We start from the raw sequence: 17,150 nt of genomic DNA on the forward strand, positions 1-17,150 counted from the left end.
GTTTTTTATTAAATCCAGAGTTATCCAGCTGCATATAATTCCCATTTTCTCTTCTTTCTCTAGTAGAGAATGAAAATGAGCTGGTTGGTTAGTCTTTGTTATTAAACATTTAAATTCTTGAAAGCAGTTTATCCCTTGCATTGACTTTTCCCTCTTACAGTCCCAGTTGCTCAGGATCTAAAGCCTACAGAAATACAGGTAGTTAAGCAGTCTGTACATTCCTAGATGACTGCTTCCTGGGTGCCAGTATTCAGTGCAGTGGTAGAGTATAAATTATTAAACTTAATAGCAAAAGTCCAAGACCTGTAATTGATTTTTTTACCCACTTAAAACTCATGTAGTAGGAAGTATACAATGTTCAGATTTGTTTCCTCACTACAGTTGTATTGCTTGTTATTGTATGTGATTTTAATAATAGTAAATTCATGGGGTTTTGATTTAGTAAGATCATACTATCAAAATTAAATGAGAGGGTTTTATAATTTTGAAAGAATGTGGTCCTAGTAATTTTCTAAAAAAAATCCAATTGAGACCTAAATGTCTGGTATTAAATCTATTCTAGGAAGTACAAGTAGTACTACTGGTAGCAGTGGAAGCTCAACTAAAAATATCTGGGTTAGTGGACTTTCTTCTAATACCAAAGCTGCTGATTTGAAGAACCTCTTTGGCAAATATGGAAAGGTACATTCTTTTTATCTTGTTATCTTTCTAATATCTCCATTTGAAACAGGGGTTGTATTTAACACAGTATTATATAAACTCTTTTAATTTCTTGTTTCTCTTAGGACTGTTATAGGCATAATTATTGAGTTCTGTGATAATGGTGAGTTTCATCATATCATCTCACTCTGAGCCCTGAGGATCTTTGTATTAATAGCTCGTATTTTGAGCCTGTTTAAGCCAAGGACTGAGTTTTATTCATCCCCATTCATCAGTATTTTTCTAGGACCTTAGAATTGCTGAGGCTGATCTGGTCATCTGGAAAATATAGGTAGACTAAAATAATATTAGGCAATGGGATATAGAATTGAAAAAAAGAACACAAAACTTATGTGGTCCTTGTCATAATACAGATTCCAGCACAGTGCTGGAGAAAAATGTAAAACTGGTAAAAATACACTTAATCAGAAGTTGTGATACGTGCTATGAGGGAAGAGTACAGGATACTCAGTGAGCAAAAGGGGAGGCTTTACTGTAGTTATTAGGAAAAGTTTCTCTGACATACAAGGGAGAACTAGCGGAAGAGAAAAATGGTCAATAAAGAATATTCAATTAGTAGTTGTTGAATTGCAATAATCTGTAACCCCTACATTTAAAAATACAGCAGTTAACCTACTCCAGTATAAGCTGGATAACAGGGACCTTATCTACTGTACTTTGTATGTACACCGGTAGACTTTCAAATATTTATTAAATTAATGACCAGTATTGGTAAATAGCTATTAATGAATATTATAAAAATCTATTGATTTTAAGAGGTTTTTTTTTTTAATTTAATTTAGAGAGTTGGCTGAGCATTAAGGAGATAATCTTATAGATGTCAGATACAGAACACTGAGCATTGTAGTCCCATGGTCAGCTGTGGTATACTTTTTGTTTTATTTTCTATAATTTATTGTTAGAGATATAAAAACAGTATTTTAATGTTGGCATTTATTAGGACTGATGGATACCATGCATTTGATAAAACTGCTGTTGGGGCAAGTTAGCCTTTCCCAGAGTTGAGATAGAAGACGATCGTAGTTTCCAGCCACCTACACCATACAACTTCCGAAATCCCGTTTACCTCTTCCTGGCATTATGTCTGTGTTCACAGTATAGAACTGAAATTGTCACTTTTATACTGGTATGCATCTTAAAAGCACATAGAAGGAAGTATGTCTTTTTAAAGTATATTTTTTAGGATGTAATTTTAAGGCTGCTTTTTTACATATGGCTGATTCTTTATTTTTGAAAGCTTATTGCGACTCAACAGTGTTAACACTCATTTAGAAATTTCCTGGTCAACTTTTTTTTCCTCATTTAAGAGATTCAGGGTGGGACTGTAACAAGGAAATTTTGGCTTAAATCTAATTGAGAACATTATTTTTTTGCTTTCATTAAGTGTGCCATGATTTCACTGACGTGACTAATTTTGTTTGGCTATGTATTTAAAAAAATAAAAAGAAAAACTAAAAGTAGCTTAAGTTGCTTTTTGACACTTGAAATTGTTCCCTTGAATATTTACTAAGTATTTATAGACAAGGTAGATGGTGATCACAAGCACGTGAAGCAGAATACTACTACATATCCTAAATATATCCTTTATCTTGAATTTATGTATTGTGAATATATCCTTTAATTTGAATAGTCTCAGTTCTGAAGTTTCATCTACTTAGAAATATATGTAGTTGTGAAGTTCTAAAACATTCTAAGTATAATCTTATTTTACAGGTTCTGAGTGCAAAGGTAGTTACAAATGCTCGAAGTCCTGGGGCAAAGTGCTATGGCATAGTAACTATGTCTTCCAGCACAGAGGTGTCCAGATGTATTGCACATCTTCATCGTACTGAGCTGCATGGACAACTGATTTCTGTTGAAAAAGTAAGCTTGCCTAACTGTTTATAAAAGGTAGGTTACTTTGAGGGCTAGTAATTCTTATTTTAAAGATGTTACACTGGTAGGGAGTAGAATTAGTAATGATTTTAATTTTATATAATCATTTTAATTTTTTTTACTCCAGTGTTTTTCAAATTTTCTACCATCAACATACTTTTTATAATCATAAAAATTTAATTTTAAAACATAAAGATTTTTTCTTTTTAAACCTTTCAGGTTAAAGGTGATCCTTCTAAGAAAGACTTGAAGAAAGAAAATGATGAAAAGAGTAGTTCAAGAAGTTCTGGAGACAAAAAAAATTTGAGTGATAGAAGTAGCAAGTAAGGACTTTTTTGGGGGGGGATAAGTACATAGACGTTTTTGGTACATTGATGACATAGTTCTCATTCTATTGTTTTCTTGTGTGGCGTGGTATGGTTAGGACACAAGCCTCTCTCAAAAAAGAAGAGAAAAGGTCTTCTGAGAAATCTGAAAAAAAAGAAAGCAAGGATACTAAGAAAATAGAAGGTAAAGATGAGAAGAATGATAATGGATCAAGTGGCCAGACTTCAGAATTGATTAAAAAAAGTGAAGAAAAGAAGCGAATAAGTATGCTATGTATCTTTCTTCTCACTCCCTTTCTAATTCATTCTGCAACTTAATTTTTATAGTGGAAGGGAAAACTTGAGATTACAAACCAGAAAAATATTTAAAATTTGTTGTTAGATGTTACTGTTTTAGAAAAGGAGGTCTAATAGAACTAATTGTCTTCTTTTCTACTCTTGGAAAACAAATGTATTCTTCCCACTAAGCCCCTTTACTATTAAATCTGGGCTGACTTAAAAAAATGATCATTGATTTATAGCTGTGTAGTTGAATTAGGATCTTTTGGTATCACCAAAAATATTTGTTAGGAGACTGAGCTATTTCTAAAAACTTTGCATTTATGTTTCATAAAACAAGTAGGTTATTTCATGTATTGGTTTGTGAATGTCTGGCTGTCTAGGAATTCAGCATTTTTACATCATATTTTCTTTTTTGATGAAATAATTTTTTGAACATTTGTTTATCTAATTTTTTTTCTCTTAGGTTCAAAGAGTCCTGGACATATGGTAATACTAGACCAAACTAAAGGAGACCATTGTAGGCCATCAAGAAGAGGAAGATATGAGAAAGTAAGTCTCCTGTTTCCAAAAGAAGATAACTCAGTATCCCTGTAACTACTTTTGCATACGTCCATACTAGAAAATCTAAGAAAAGGGAGATATCATTACTCATTTAAGCTTTTTAAATGAACAGCTGAACTTGAAAAATAAAACCCCAAATTATTTTAACATCTGGTCTTCTTACACTTCTTTTCCTACAGATTCATGGAAGAAGCAAGGAAAAGGAGAGAGCTAGCCTAGATAAAAAAAGGGACAAAGACTACAGAAGGAAGGACATTTTGCCTTTTGAAAAGATGAAGGAACAAAGACTGAGAGAACATTTAGTTCGTTTTGAAAGATTGCGACAAGCAGTGGAACTTCGAAGGTAGAAAAAGCCTATTTTGTACCTATACCTATCTTTAACTATAGGTACATATTTAACACTATTGGAAATTGTGTTCCCACAGAAAGCTATTTGCCACATTCAAGAAATGCATTGAAATCTAATTATTTCTTAAGTTTGCATAGCATTTTACAATGTACAAAGTACCTTTCCATCTATTATCTCTGTCTCAACAGTTGTATAAGGTTAATTTTGCCCATTATATAATTGAAAAAAATGGAGGCCTAGAGAGGCTAAATGACTCTTCCAATGCCACATTGCTAATAAGTGGCAGAGTCGGGACTCAGACCCAAGTCTTCTGACTCCAAGTCCAATGCTCTTTCCTCTCCAAAGCTGCTGCCATAAAAGACATGATTTAAATTGATTTTTCAGGTAAGATAAGTCTCAGTGTAAGCTACAGTGTTCAAAGAGTATGTTGACATTGTAAGAAAAATTCACTGTACTTTGGATTAGAGCCCAAGGGAAAGAAGATTTGCCCTATGAACCTTCTTTTGTTCAAGCTCTATCCCAAAGCAAGAATTCTCTTTAAAAGAAACTCAGAACAAAACAAAACATTTCTATTTTTAGTAGCAGTATCTCAGCTGGTTACCATGAGTGCCAGTTGCTTTCGGTATGTCAATTTTTTGGATGCCACTTAAAAAACTCTTGTGAAAGTGTTGTATAATATAAATTTCCAAATATTAACCTAGCTAACCGAGAGGTAACTTATCATGGGCTTTTGCTTATTCATTCACAAGAGTGTTAGGAACTATCAGAGATACTGTTAGTAACTTAAATAATACTATGATTGCCACACACTTTATTAAAAGGAAATAATCCTTGCATTATTCAGAATCCATTTTCCTTTTTTTCTGGTTGAAGTCCCTATATGCTGAGCTTCCTATTTAGATGACAGTAATTTGAGAAAAGATGAGAGCGGTAGCTATTAAAGAAACTATTTTCAAAACTATCAGACCCACACCCCTTTTATATAAAAAAAGTTACAGTACCCTGTTAATTCTGAAATGAAATCGATATATAATATACCTGTCTATACAGATAATTTTTAAAAAATCAATATAATGCCTTACCTCTGATTTAAAGGAGAAAGTAATTTATGATGAAGCATATATTCTAGACATGAATGTTAGGGTATGACTCACCAGAAGTCCTAATGAAATAGTCAGATGTTTGTACCCCTCTTTTAGAATGTGACAGCAACAGATAACAGACCGATATTGGTGTGTTGTATTGGTGAGTCAAAAACCAGGAGTAGTGTTGACATTATGACATGATTTCTGAAGTTGTGAACAACTCTTGGTGAAGTTCTCAAGAAAGTATAATTTTCCCTTTATTTGCAGGGAGTTGCACACCTAGAAATTGTAGTGTATATAAAAGCAACCTAGCGTTAATTAAAAATGAGTTAAGTTCTAGGCTCAAACTTTTTAAAGGTGATTTTGTTTTGTCGTAAGGACATAAATGTCTATTATGTTGTTTGAAAGATTTTAGGAGTGTCGGGCAGTTTCTTGTTATGCAGGACTATCCTTTGCATCATAAAATATTTAAGAATCCTTGGTCCCCAGTCAGTAAATGTCATTGTGATAATTAAAAATGTCACTCAGATTTCCATGGGGGCAATAATGACCCATTGAGAACCACTGGGTTGCTAGAGGAAGACATGCTGATAGGCAAAGTATACTGAGTTCCTTAGAGTGAGGAAATGACAAAACTATTAAAAGTCCAATACAATAACTTAGTTCAGTTCAGCAAACATTTGAACTGCCCCCTGACTCAAAAATGCATATTACATGGAGCCATCTATCATGGGCCAGTGAACACTCCAAAAAGCTCTTTAGGGCCACCATTTTATTATAATAGCATTTGCTATAATTCATGCTGGTGGGTATGATCGCAGGTCATCAAAATAAGGTATACCTTGTTTAAGGACATAGAATACTAGATGATAAAAGATTTTCTATCAAAAACAATAGAACTTGTAGTTTGGTAGATTCATTTTTGTAGAATATCTCCTTGTAAAAATGTCAGTTAATTAATGGGCTATTATTTTAGCGGGATTTTTATTTAAATAGGAATCATTTACGAGGCAACTACTTTATAAAATTCAGTTGACAGTCTCAGTAAATGAGTGTTGGAGTCTGTTTAAAGTTTTGAGTTCTCTTTCCAATTACATTAAAACTGCTTAGATTAAGTTGAAGTTTAAAATCGCCAATCTCAAGAAAAAGTTCAAATTCAAAAGCTATTCTCTTTCACACAGTGCTAGCATAATTTAAATATTTCTAAATACTGATTTTTGTTAGACGAAGAGAGATTGCAGAAAGAGAGCGTCGAGAGCGAGAACGCATTAGAATAATTCGTGAACTGGAAGAACGGGAACGCTTACAGAGAGAGAGAGAGCGCCTAGAAATTGAGAGGCAAAAACTAGAGAGAGAGAGAATGGAACGCGAACGCTTGGAAAGGGAACGCATTCGTATTGAACAGGTGCAGTCAGAAAATCTTTTCATCTTAACACCTTTTTTAAACATTGTGATTATTGCCCTAAAATTTGCTTTACTGTTGTAAAGCTTCTATAGAATGAGTTCAGCTGCTGAGCATTTATTAAGTGTCCCTGAAAGATAACAATGAATTAGGTGCTAGTTAAAAATACATTTACTAGTGATTTTGTTATAGCCAATTGGTGAAAACTCAAACTCTGCAGTGTCATGGCAGCCTAATAGTCTGAGCATAGGACTATGAGTCCAGAGTAGTTGTAATCCAGGCTCTGTCACTATCCCAATCTTAGAAAATCATGAGTATTTCCTTACTTATTGTAGTGGGAATGATCTCCCAGGCTGGAAGGAAATAATGCCTCTCTGCAGAATTGGCATCCAGGGTTTTAAGGCACTTAGTGCCCAAACGTGTTAAGAACTCTATTTCTAATTCCCTGTAGGTGCCTTTGTTTCAATCAGATGATTAAATCTGACCTTCCCAATTACTTTCACCACCCAATCTATTACTTTTAATGTTGGAGAACAATAGCCATAGCCTAGATGGCTGATTCCTAGAGTCAAATTTTTTTAATGTATTTGTCCCAAGTATGTTTTGTCAGTTTCTTGTCTATGATGGTTTCTTAATGATAGGATTAAAACAAGGCTGTATATATACTTACCATATGTTTTCATTTTGCATTGGTTGGTTCTTCCTTCTGTGTTGTCTGAAGGAACGTCGTAAGGAAGCTGAACGTATTGCTCGAGAACGAGAGGAACTGAGAAGGCAACAGCAGCAGCTTCGTTATGAACAAGAGAAAAGGAATTCTTTGAAACGCCCACGTGATGTAGATCATAGGTAGTTGCTTGCTTTCATTTTTTACAGTTACACTTGCTATCGTATTCCTTTTAAGCCAAAACTAACCAGAGAACTAGCAAGTACAGGCAACCATCACTGGACCAAGAGGTCATGATCAACAGGGATGAGAATGATTGCAGTACTGGAGTGGACCCAGTGCGTGGTCAAGTAGGAAGAGTGTGTTCTTTCTGTTTTTCCTTTCTAGTGCCAGATGTTTTTCCATTATGACTGGAAATACGTGGTCATAGTAAGCTTCAGTGATGGTGGTTCTCAAACTCAGGCCCATTTTCAGAATTCTTACAGGGTAATACAGATAGTACAAAAATGGAAGTCATAAACTTAGGAAGACTTCAATACAGATTCTGTTGTGACTTCAAAAACTTCAAAAACAGTAATTTTCTTTTTTTTTTTAAATTTATTGGGGTAATGATTGTTAGTAAAATTACATAGATTTCAGTTGTACAATTCTGTATTACATCATCTATAAATCCCATTGTGTGTTCACCACCCACATAGTAATTTTCTTAATATAAATTCTATGAGATTTAGTTGATTGTGTTGAGAAATAGATGGAATGAATGAATTGTGCTTGGGACTTACCTCTCTAACCTTTCCAAAGTTAAATGTAACTGAAAAGATTGTATACTGCTGGTTAGAATTTTACTATAAAATGGTATCAAGTATTTTCTCTCACTGGTCTTTTCCATCTAATAATTTTCAAATGGATAATTTTTCAACTATTTTCTCCTATGAAATTCCTCTAACACTGTATGACTTGATGTAATATAAAAATTAGTTGCTCGCTTATCCTTGTAACAGAATGTTTTGTGTCTTGAGTTTATTGGTTAGCTCTCTGTATCTACAGTTCCTAGCATGTGGTATGTATGGCTCCTGCTAAGTGGTGTTTGATTATTGTAACACTAATTTATACAATTGAACAAATGTTTCTCTTCAAGGCGAGATGATCCTTACTGGAGCGAAAGTAAAAAGTTGTCTCTAGATACAGATGCACGATTCAGCCATGGATCTGACTACTCTCGGCAACAGAACAGATTTAATGACTTTGATCACCGAGAGAGGGGCAGGTTTCCCGAGAGTTCAGTACAGTCTTCATCTTTTGAAAGGTAAATAGATACATTGAAAATTGTGTTTGGTATATGAGCCTTGGTAGTGATAATTTGATTCTCTGTTAAAATCTTAAGAAGTACAGGTCAAAACTGAGTATTCAGAAAAAATTGTACGCTTGATTTTTATTTTCATTAATGGGAGTATTATTCAGTACTCAGAATTAGTTCACTAGGCCACAATAACAAGGTTAAGTAGGTTGGCTTTATTTTTTTGAACTAAGTGGGAGTACTGTTAGCTCTGGATGTATCTCAGTTCAGAGCAGTAAAATATCCTTCAGGTTGGTAGTGACTTGTGCATTGGATGTAATGCCTCCTGGATGCCAAAAAAATCAACCTCCTTGCCAGACACTTAGCTCAATTTAAAAGAATATGAGTTACTGTAATCAATAATTGGGGCTTTTTTGGTGGCTTTGCCTTAAGTTAATTTTTACAGAAGGTGTAATTGTAGGTTATACAAATAAAGTTAAGAAGAATAAGGCCAAATAAGTACTTCTCAGGACCTATGTTCTTTGTTTTGAATAATCAATAGGCGAGAACGCTTTGTTGGTCAAAGTGAAGGGAAAAAAACACGTCCGACTACACGAAGAGAAGATCCAGGTTTTGAAAGGTACCCCAAAAATTTCAGCGATTCCAGAAGAAATGAGCCTCCACCACCAAGAAATGAACTTAGAGAAACAGACAGGCGAGAAGTACGAGGGGAACGAGATGAGAGGAGAACTGTGATCATTCATGACAGACCTGATATCACTCACCCGAGACATCCTCGAGAAGCAGGGCCCAATCCATCTAGACCAACCACCTGGAAAAGTGAAGGAGGCATGTCCAATGACAAGCGGGAAACAAGGTGTTTGTGTAGTTTCTAATGCTTGGTTAGTGGTTTATAATGCATTTGGGTTTTAAGAAGAGTTACAACAGAATCTTGATTGTATGTGTTTTGGGGTTTTATTTATTAGAGTTGAAAGGCCTGAACGATCCGGGAGAGAAGTGTCAGGACATAGTGTAAGAGGGGCACCCCCTGGGAGTCGCAGTAACGCTTCAAGCTATGGAAGCAGAGAAGGAGACAGAGTCATCACAGACCGGGGAAGTGGAGCGCAGGTAAATGCTTATGAAGGTTTACTCTCAACTCTGTAAAAAAAATTTAGAGGACTTATTTTGATGTGGCCTAGATTACTTAGATTAGAATGATTAGGAGACTAGTTTCCTGTAAAAGATCATAATATTTCTCATATTTCACTGTCCATAAACATCATTTGAACGTCAGTGGTCCAAAAAGTAGGATACTAGCTGTGAAATTCTTGTTCCATTTTTTATTAAAATGGAACATTTGAGAATTGTTATATTTGGTAGATGAGCCTTCCTAATGACTTCTGTTTTGTTTCTTTTTAAATAATTTAGGCTTTCAAACCAAATGGGAAATGTTTGGCCCCTACTTGGGTTTCCCTTTCACTTTTTCCTTTTTTCTTTAAAGCATTCTCAAGTAGCTTAAACTATAGAACTGAAATAAAACTTTATCTCTTTTTTGTTCTTTTATTTCTAAGGGTAGATAAGTGGAATATTTTATATTTTTAAATTGCTTTTTACTTGTGATATTTTATAAGTTAATGAATATTTTATAAGTTAATGAACCTGGACAGAGCAAAGTACCTTCATCTCTTAAGTAACTATAATAAGCAAAAAACCTTTTACCTAATTTGAAAGCATTTTATTAATGAAATACTGGCATATGAGTTGATAGTAGCACATACAGAATGTCATCTTAAATTAGATACAGAAGAATTCTGCAGTGTATGTGTATCCATCCTTCAGCCTGCATTATATGCTGATGCCCTGTTTTGTATTTGAACACATACTAGGTTTTGTAGGAAGCTTTTTTACTGGAAAATCTTTTAATCCCTTGGTGTCCTAGCTAATACCTCTATATGCTTTTCGTTTCATCCATAGCATTTATGAAACAGATTTGGGCCTGATGGCATTATAAGCTTTAATGTTTCTAATAAGTAGAAATGTCCAGTAGATGAGTTCATTGAGCTGTTTACCCTGAACAGAACTCTAAGACTGGGTTTATAATCCACATATTTTGCCTTATTTAAGAGTAAAACTTAAGGCAGTCTCATAGACTAGCCCCCTGCATTCTGATACTCTTTTAGGAAAGGTGTCCTGAAAAGGAGATCCTATACCCTGAGTTTCAGAATTTTGGCCTCTTCTTTCCTCAGATCCTTAGTTCTGTGGCTTTTGTTTCTTTATAGTCAGTACTATTTTTCAGTCATGGATGTAAGACTTTGTAAGAGCACTGAATAGTACTCTGTAAAATAAGATGACAATCTCTGTTTCTATGTGCTGTTTACCTGTTGATCATATACCCACCCTGAATTCTTAAGGTTTTGACCTCTCACTATGCCCTTTTTACATATATATGGGTCCAGAAATACTCAAGGGTCAAAAAGTACATGGTTGCTGGAAGGTATAGAAATTACAGTGCTGAATCACTTCCCCCATACCCTACCCTGAAGCCTGAGTAGCTTCTCAATGCAAAAATAGAGGGAAACACTTTATATATGCTGTTGTATTACTCATCCTTTTATCTTCTCAGACATTTTACTGATTTGCTTTTGACATTAAACACACACCAGCGTAAATAAATTGGTGTGAGACTGAGGGTGTCATGACTTTCCTTTAATATGCTATTCTTTAGCACTACCCTGAAGAACGGCATGTGGTTGAACGCCATGGACGGGACACAAGTGGACCAAGGAAAGAATGGCACGGTCCACCTTCTCAAGGGCCTGGCTATCATGATGCCAGGCGAATGGGTGATGGCCGGACAGGGGCAGGCATGATAACCCAACATGCAAGGTAAGTAGTTAATCAGTTAAGTTAAACCTTTCTGCAAGTACACAGCCAAACCTTTATCCTTTCTTATGAGAGATTGAATTACAACAACCTTAGGTCTGCCCAAACATTTCCCCATATGAACTCCAAATCTCCAGATTTTATGCAGGGCAGTTGATTAATTTATAATTTGTTTATATTCCTCATTATAAGTTAATAGATTGGTATTCTGGAATATTAATCTAAATATAGGTATATTCGTATGTCAGAAGCCAAGAGATAATGAACATTAACTTCAAGTTGGAACCATCTTCTTGTTCACTACTTACTATTTCTAAAATTCCTAGAAAGGAAGAAGAAACTGAAAGTATGTTTGGCTTCCTGCCTTTTCAAGTAACTCTAGCAGAAACATTTAGACATTTGACTTAAAGCCAGTTCATATGCTAAGAGGCAAGCTTTATTTTCTCGTCACGCTAACATCCATCATGCCCTTCAGCTGGCAAGTCTTTGGCCTCTCCCTCTCTTCCAAGCCCTTCTTTCTTTCCCATTCCCCTGTCTTACAAGAAATACTGGCTTGGCTTAGTAACCCAAGTTACTATTCTATTCGTCGTCGCTTCTACCATCGAGCTCTGAGGGAGTGTTTATCCTGGTGCCTGCACAGTTCATCACTCATTCTGTCTTTGATTTCTAAAGGTCACCAATGCCTTTGTTTCTTGATAAGTATAGATTCCTTTATTTTCTTAGTTTTCGGGCTTCTTGGTGGTTAAGCACTATTTCCCATTATTACCTTTCCATTTATTGAAATACCCCTGTTTCTAATGCACCATAATTTTCTTTTCTACCTTTTTTATTTCTTTTGCTGGCTCCTTCATTCAAATGGTTGAACTTTAGACACTACTCTTTATTTTTAGCTCTATATTGTGATCTCCATGTAAATGCCTTGCCGCATCCATAAATTCAGTCACAGGCAAACTCTCCTGTTCCAAACCTTTTTTTTTGGTTTGCTCCCAGTTGTTGCCTTTTGCTTCTTTTAATTTGACAGTGCCTAGACTACACATCTCAGTTAGTCAGACTGCAAAACCATGGGCCTCATCTTTATCTGTTTTCATTCCTAGTATACATTTTAAAGTGTGGTTTCAATTTTTAAAAAAATATTTGTAATAGCTATGCTTTCTTCCTCATTTTAGTTTCTATGTGGTCTTTCCAAATTAGTCTTTTTCCTGCTCCATTATTCACACTATTTCTAAATTGGACTATTGGAACTAGTCCAATAGATTTGTTACACGATTTTACTTGCTCCAAAACCACAAGCAGCTTCTCCAGGTCATAGGATCTAATCCAGATTCCTTAGCCTGATACTCAAACCTTTCCATAATGTGGTTTTATTCTACTTAAACCCTTTTACTGTGGGTTTTTGTCTCCCAAATTTGTTATAAGGTTTTTAGGGGGAGTCTTTCTTCCTGTATTACTCATTACTCATCTACTGTGTTGCATTATATATATAAAAAATTCCAGAAACATTCCTTGAATGATGTTTTCTAACTCAGAGGTTCAAGTTCCTAGTTGACACTGATCTGGTGACTGTGCTTTGATAACCACTGCTCCAGTCCATTCATGTGCACGCCATTATATTGCTTACTAAGAGGCACGTTCACCTACCCAAGTTCAAATCCTTGCCCCACCATTGATTAGCCAGCTCTGTGATCTTGAAGAAGTTACTTAACCTCCAGATCTCAGTTTCTTCATCAGTAAACGGGTTAGTGATGGTACATACCTCACAGGACTGTTCAAAACAGGAAATTAGTTAATATGGGTAAAATACAAAGAACAGTGCCTGATAAACTATAAGTACTCTGTAGGTATTAACTGTAATTATTTGTTCTTTTGTTCTCTGACTTTTATTTTCTTTTAAACCTTTTCCAGTAATGCATCCCCAATTAATAGAATTGTACAAATCAGTGGCAATTCCATACCAAGAGGAAGTGGCTCTGGATTTAAGCCATTTAAGGGTGGACCTCCACGACGATTTTGAAAATTAGTTCTCTGCCATGGTTTCAAGATAATTTATTGAAATCTCCTGTAAACTTTACTTGACTACTTATGAAGAGGACCTCTGACTTGCTTGAGAGTTCTGTCGGACTTTTCTTTGTTTCTCCTTTTTTAAAATTTAACATGATTGCTTTTCTCAATTTTGGAGAAGATGTTTAAATAGTTCTGTTGTAACTTTTAATAGTTTTGTGTATCATTCAACTTTTTTTCTTGCAGCACCGAGACATTTGGAAAGATTGGAATCAAAACCATTTTGTTTAATGCTGTGTGAATATAAAGAGTAGTTTGCAGCTGTGTGGTAGTAGTTTAATTTGCAGCACTAGCTCTGTGGTATCAGGCTCTAGAGTTACTTGTCACCAGGCATTTTCAGCCTCCATTTTGAAGGCTGTCTAAGCTTAAAAGGTCTGCTGTCTAATTTTTAGAGAATAAGATTGTTCCTTGCATTTCTGAGTATTATGTAACCTATTTTTGCAGAAGGTACTGTTACATTAAGTGCATCTGTGTACCCCGGTTTTAAAAATGTACTCTTTTTTGAAATAAACCTTCATATTCTGTAATAGTTGCTAAAGTGTTGAGAACCTTTTTAATTACAAAATGAGAACCGATTTTCAGTTTAGTGTAGAGCACACTTGTTCAGGTTTGCATGGTATGAAACCAAATAGATTTATGAAACCTTGGCCATGAGGTTTGTATCACTGGGGTTCTTAGACTGAGTTGTGCAGGTAAGTGCACTTCTAGGTAATTTGTACTGTTTGATGGATAAATTCCATCTCTGGGAATTATGTGGGTAATAATGTTTCCATGTTCCCAACTATGTTGAGAAGTGGAAAAAACCCAGGTTCTAGATTGGTGAATCACTTGGGTTATGTAAATACTTGTATGTGGGAAGGCATTGTTGTCTCCTTGTGAAAATAAAAATCCACACCCAGAAGTGTATGTGTCTTTGTTTCCAGCTTTTTAGCTTTTTAGGTGTTAGTCGTCCATCCCTTTCTGGAGTTAAAACCAAAGTAATTGACTAGGTTTAGAGTCATAAAGGTAGTCTTTTGGTCTTTGTACCTAGAAAATAAGACTAACTTTGACTCTTCAACTCTAACTGGGCAGTACGTTCTGTTGAAGTGTTGGTGATGTAACTAGTAATCTTACGGCTTTTTTTAAAGGCACCTTTTCTAGGAAAGCTATTCGAGGTAAATTCTGAATACTACCTCTTAAAGCCTCCTATATTCCTTCATGGAAATCAGTGATGAATAATCCAGATGGTCTAGCTTCTTGGTAAATTAAGGAGTCTGTATATTCCCACAAAGTGAAAGATAGGAGCAAGGAATCGTGCTGCGGTCAACTTTTGATTTGAGGAGTAGTCTTTTATGGAAATTGTAAATGTAACTGGGTGAATATGGTCGTGCTCGTGAGATGGCTCAGATTTCTGAGTACAGTCACTGTACCCTGGCCTTTGGCCCTTTGGGGGACTGACACTTTCTGTATTGCTCTGGATATTATAGCCTTTTTTGCCCTTCGCAGCCCTACAACTGTAGGAGCAGGTGGTGTGTGTGTGTGTGTGTGTGTGTGTATCTACCGTGTTTCCCCGAAAATAAGACCATTATATTATATTAATTTTTGCTCCAAAAAGACGCATTAGGGCGTATTTTCAGGGGATGTCTTATTTTTTCGTGTACAACAATCTACATTTATTCAAATACAGTCATGTCGTCTTCTGGAACATCATAACGTACTAAATGTGTCCATCTAGCTGACGATCTTAACTGGAGCCTATTTTCGGGGTAGGTCTTATTTTCGGGGAAACACAGTACTTCATTTCCTGGTTTCCCACACTTTGTAGAAACCTCGGATAGGAATGAACTAACTTCAGCTGTACCTCTCTCGGTGACTTTGGGTCATTGTGTCGCTTCTAGTCTGTTTCCTCCTTTGTAGAGTAGAACTATACAAGGGATTCCATGGTTTCTGGCATTTGCTAAGCACTTTACGTGCTGGGCAATGTGCTTAGCATTTCAAATGCTTCTGCTTGCCCTAATACTCAGAAGAATCCTGCTCGCTATAGGTAATAAGTACTGTCCTACCCAGTTTCAGATGTGTATCTGAGAAGTGACCTGCTCTTCAAAAAGTTACACCATGGCAACCTGAGGGAAAAATAATCACTTACATTGTCTGTGAACTATTGTACCCTTCAGTGTAAGTGAAGAAAAATTGGAACAAATCAAAGATCTCATTTTTTAAGTTGAAAAAACCTGACAATACAACCTTCTGAAATGTGGGCATTGAGGTTGGGAATAGTCCTCAAGCTTCAGGGAAACCAGTTAGTAGAAATCTCTCTGGCTAAGGGTCAGTAGTGAAAATCAAATTTACAGAGATTTTATAAAGGAAGCTGGGTTCCTCAAACCCAAGAGAAAGGAGGGAATTTTGCTCTTCTCCATATACTGGAGGAGCAATCCAGAAGTTCCACCATAATGTAAACAAAGGTTTCAATCATTTAGGAGCAACAGATAGCTTACAGTGGTTCAAGAAAGAGCCACTCTTGATAAACGTAGGCAAGACACAAGTCAGAAACTACACATGCCAAAAATAATTTTACGAAAAATAAAAGCTTTAGAATTACAAGAAAAAATTTCCAAGCTCTTAAGTTGTGAAGTTAAAGAAAAATGGAACTCTTCTGCCTATATTTATATCCCTTGCTAGATTGCCATTTAACTCAGTTCCTCCATACTTAAATTCCAACAGTGAAATACAAATACTTACTGAATCCTTATGGGAAAAAATGTCAAATTACTTTTGCATTCTTTATATAGAATGTCATCTAATCCAATTCCTTACCCAAAGATGAATCTTTTCCAATACCTCCAACATACACTTAATTGGCATTCTCTCAAGCACTTCTAATTTAACTTGTTCAATTACCCCCCCACAAGTTGACTAATCCTCACAAATATTTAGGCACTATCTTCAAGTCAATAAGGCTGCCTACATAAAATTCTCCTTCCTACATCATTTAAAATGCAGCAATCAACAAATACTGCTTATTTTTACCTGAAACCAGTTGTTTTCTGAAATCCTTAAGTACTTTCTACAAGATAAACTTGTACCTTTTCTTTCTCTTTCTGCTATACTTAAACATTGAACCAGGCTTAAGGGACAGGTTTCATATAACTATAAATTTCACCTAAATGTTCTGTACTAATCACCTTTATCTTACGTCTACACCACCACACCTCATATTTTTCTTTCCCCGCTTTAAACTCTCTGATACCTCCCCATCTCCCTTGGAGTAAATCAAAAATCTTTCGAGTGCTCTATTTCTCTTACCTCTTTTCCTACTATCCTTGTTCACTTTGTTTTAGTCACATTGCCCTCTTGTTTCTTGAACACAGCATCCGGAATGCACTTTCCCCAGATATCCACATATCTTTACTTTAGGTCTTTGCTAAAATGTTCTCTCAGTGATGCCTTCCCTGATACTTAAAACTGCCACACTCTTACCCCACCCTTCGTATTCCCTCTCCGCTTTCCCATCTGACATTTCTTATCTGGCTCTTACTCAGATGTATGTGTGCTCCCTCAGGACAGAAGTTTTTGTCCTATTTTTTCCCCACTGCTGTATCTCCAGCACCTGGCACTTAATAGCCACTCAAATATTTCTTGATTGATTAACCAACCATGACGAGGATTCAGACTTTTTATAGTAGAGGCTTA

At 35.6% G+C, this 17,150-nt stretch overlaps 1 protein-coding gene across 12 annotated transcripts in view; it reads left to right on the top strand.

Annotated features, from left to right (window-relative positions):
• SLTM (SAFB like transcription modulator) overlaps nt 1-14,019 on the top strand; it is a 40,436-nt gene extending 26,417 nt beyond the window's left edge. For 11 of the 12 annotated variants that reach the window (XM_033107768.1, XM_033107769.1, XM_033107770.1 and 8 more), the window contains 13 exons: nt 563-681; nt 2,434-2,583; nt 2,815-2,918; nt 3,020-3,186; nt 3,667-3,752; nt 3,944-4,107; nt 6,423-6,603; nt 7,322-7,446; nt 8,403-8,570; nt 9,103-9,417; nt 9,527-9,668; nt 11,266-11,426; nt 13,326-14,008. In XM_033107768.1, the coding sequence (XP_032963659.1) occupies nt 563-681; nt 2,434-2,583; nt 2,815-2,918; nt 3,020-3,186; nt 3,667-3,752; nt 3,944-4,107; nt 6,423-6,603; nt 7,322-7,446; nt 8,403-8,570; nt 9,103-9,417; nt 9,527-9,668; nt 11,266-11,426; nt 13,326-13,434 (1,991 nt within the window). In that variant the 3' untranslated portion in view covers nt 13,435-14,008. Of the gene's footprint in view, nt 1-562; nt 682-2,433; nt 2,584-2,814; nt 2,919-3,019; nt 3,187-3,666; nt 3,753-3,943; nt 4,108-6,422; nt 6,604-7,321; nt 7,447-8,402; nt 8,571-9,102; nt 9,418-9,526; nt 9,669-11,265; nt 11,427-13,325 lie in introns of all 12 variants that reach the window. The other variant, XM_033107772.1, reaches the window with a different exon arrangement.
• Nucleotides 14,020-17,150: the final 3,131 nt, after the last annotated feature.

The sequence above is a fragment of the Rhinolophus ferrumequinum genome, chromosome 6, assembly GCF_004115265.2.
Source record: "Rhinolophus ferrumequinum isolate MPI-CBG mRhiFer1 chromosome 6, mRhiFer1_v1.p, whole genome shotgun sequence".
NCBI lineage: Eukaryota > Metazoa > Chordata > Mammalia > Chiroptera > Rhinolophidae > Rhinolophus > Rhinolophus ferrumequinum.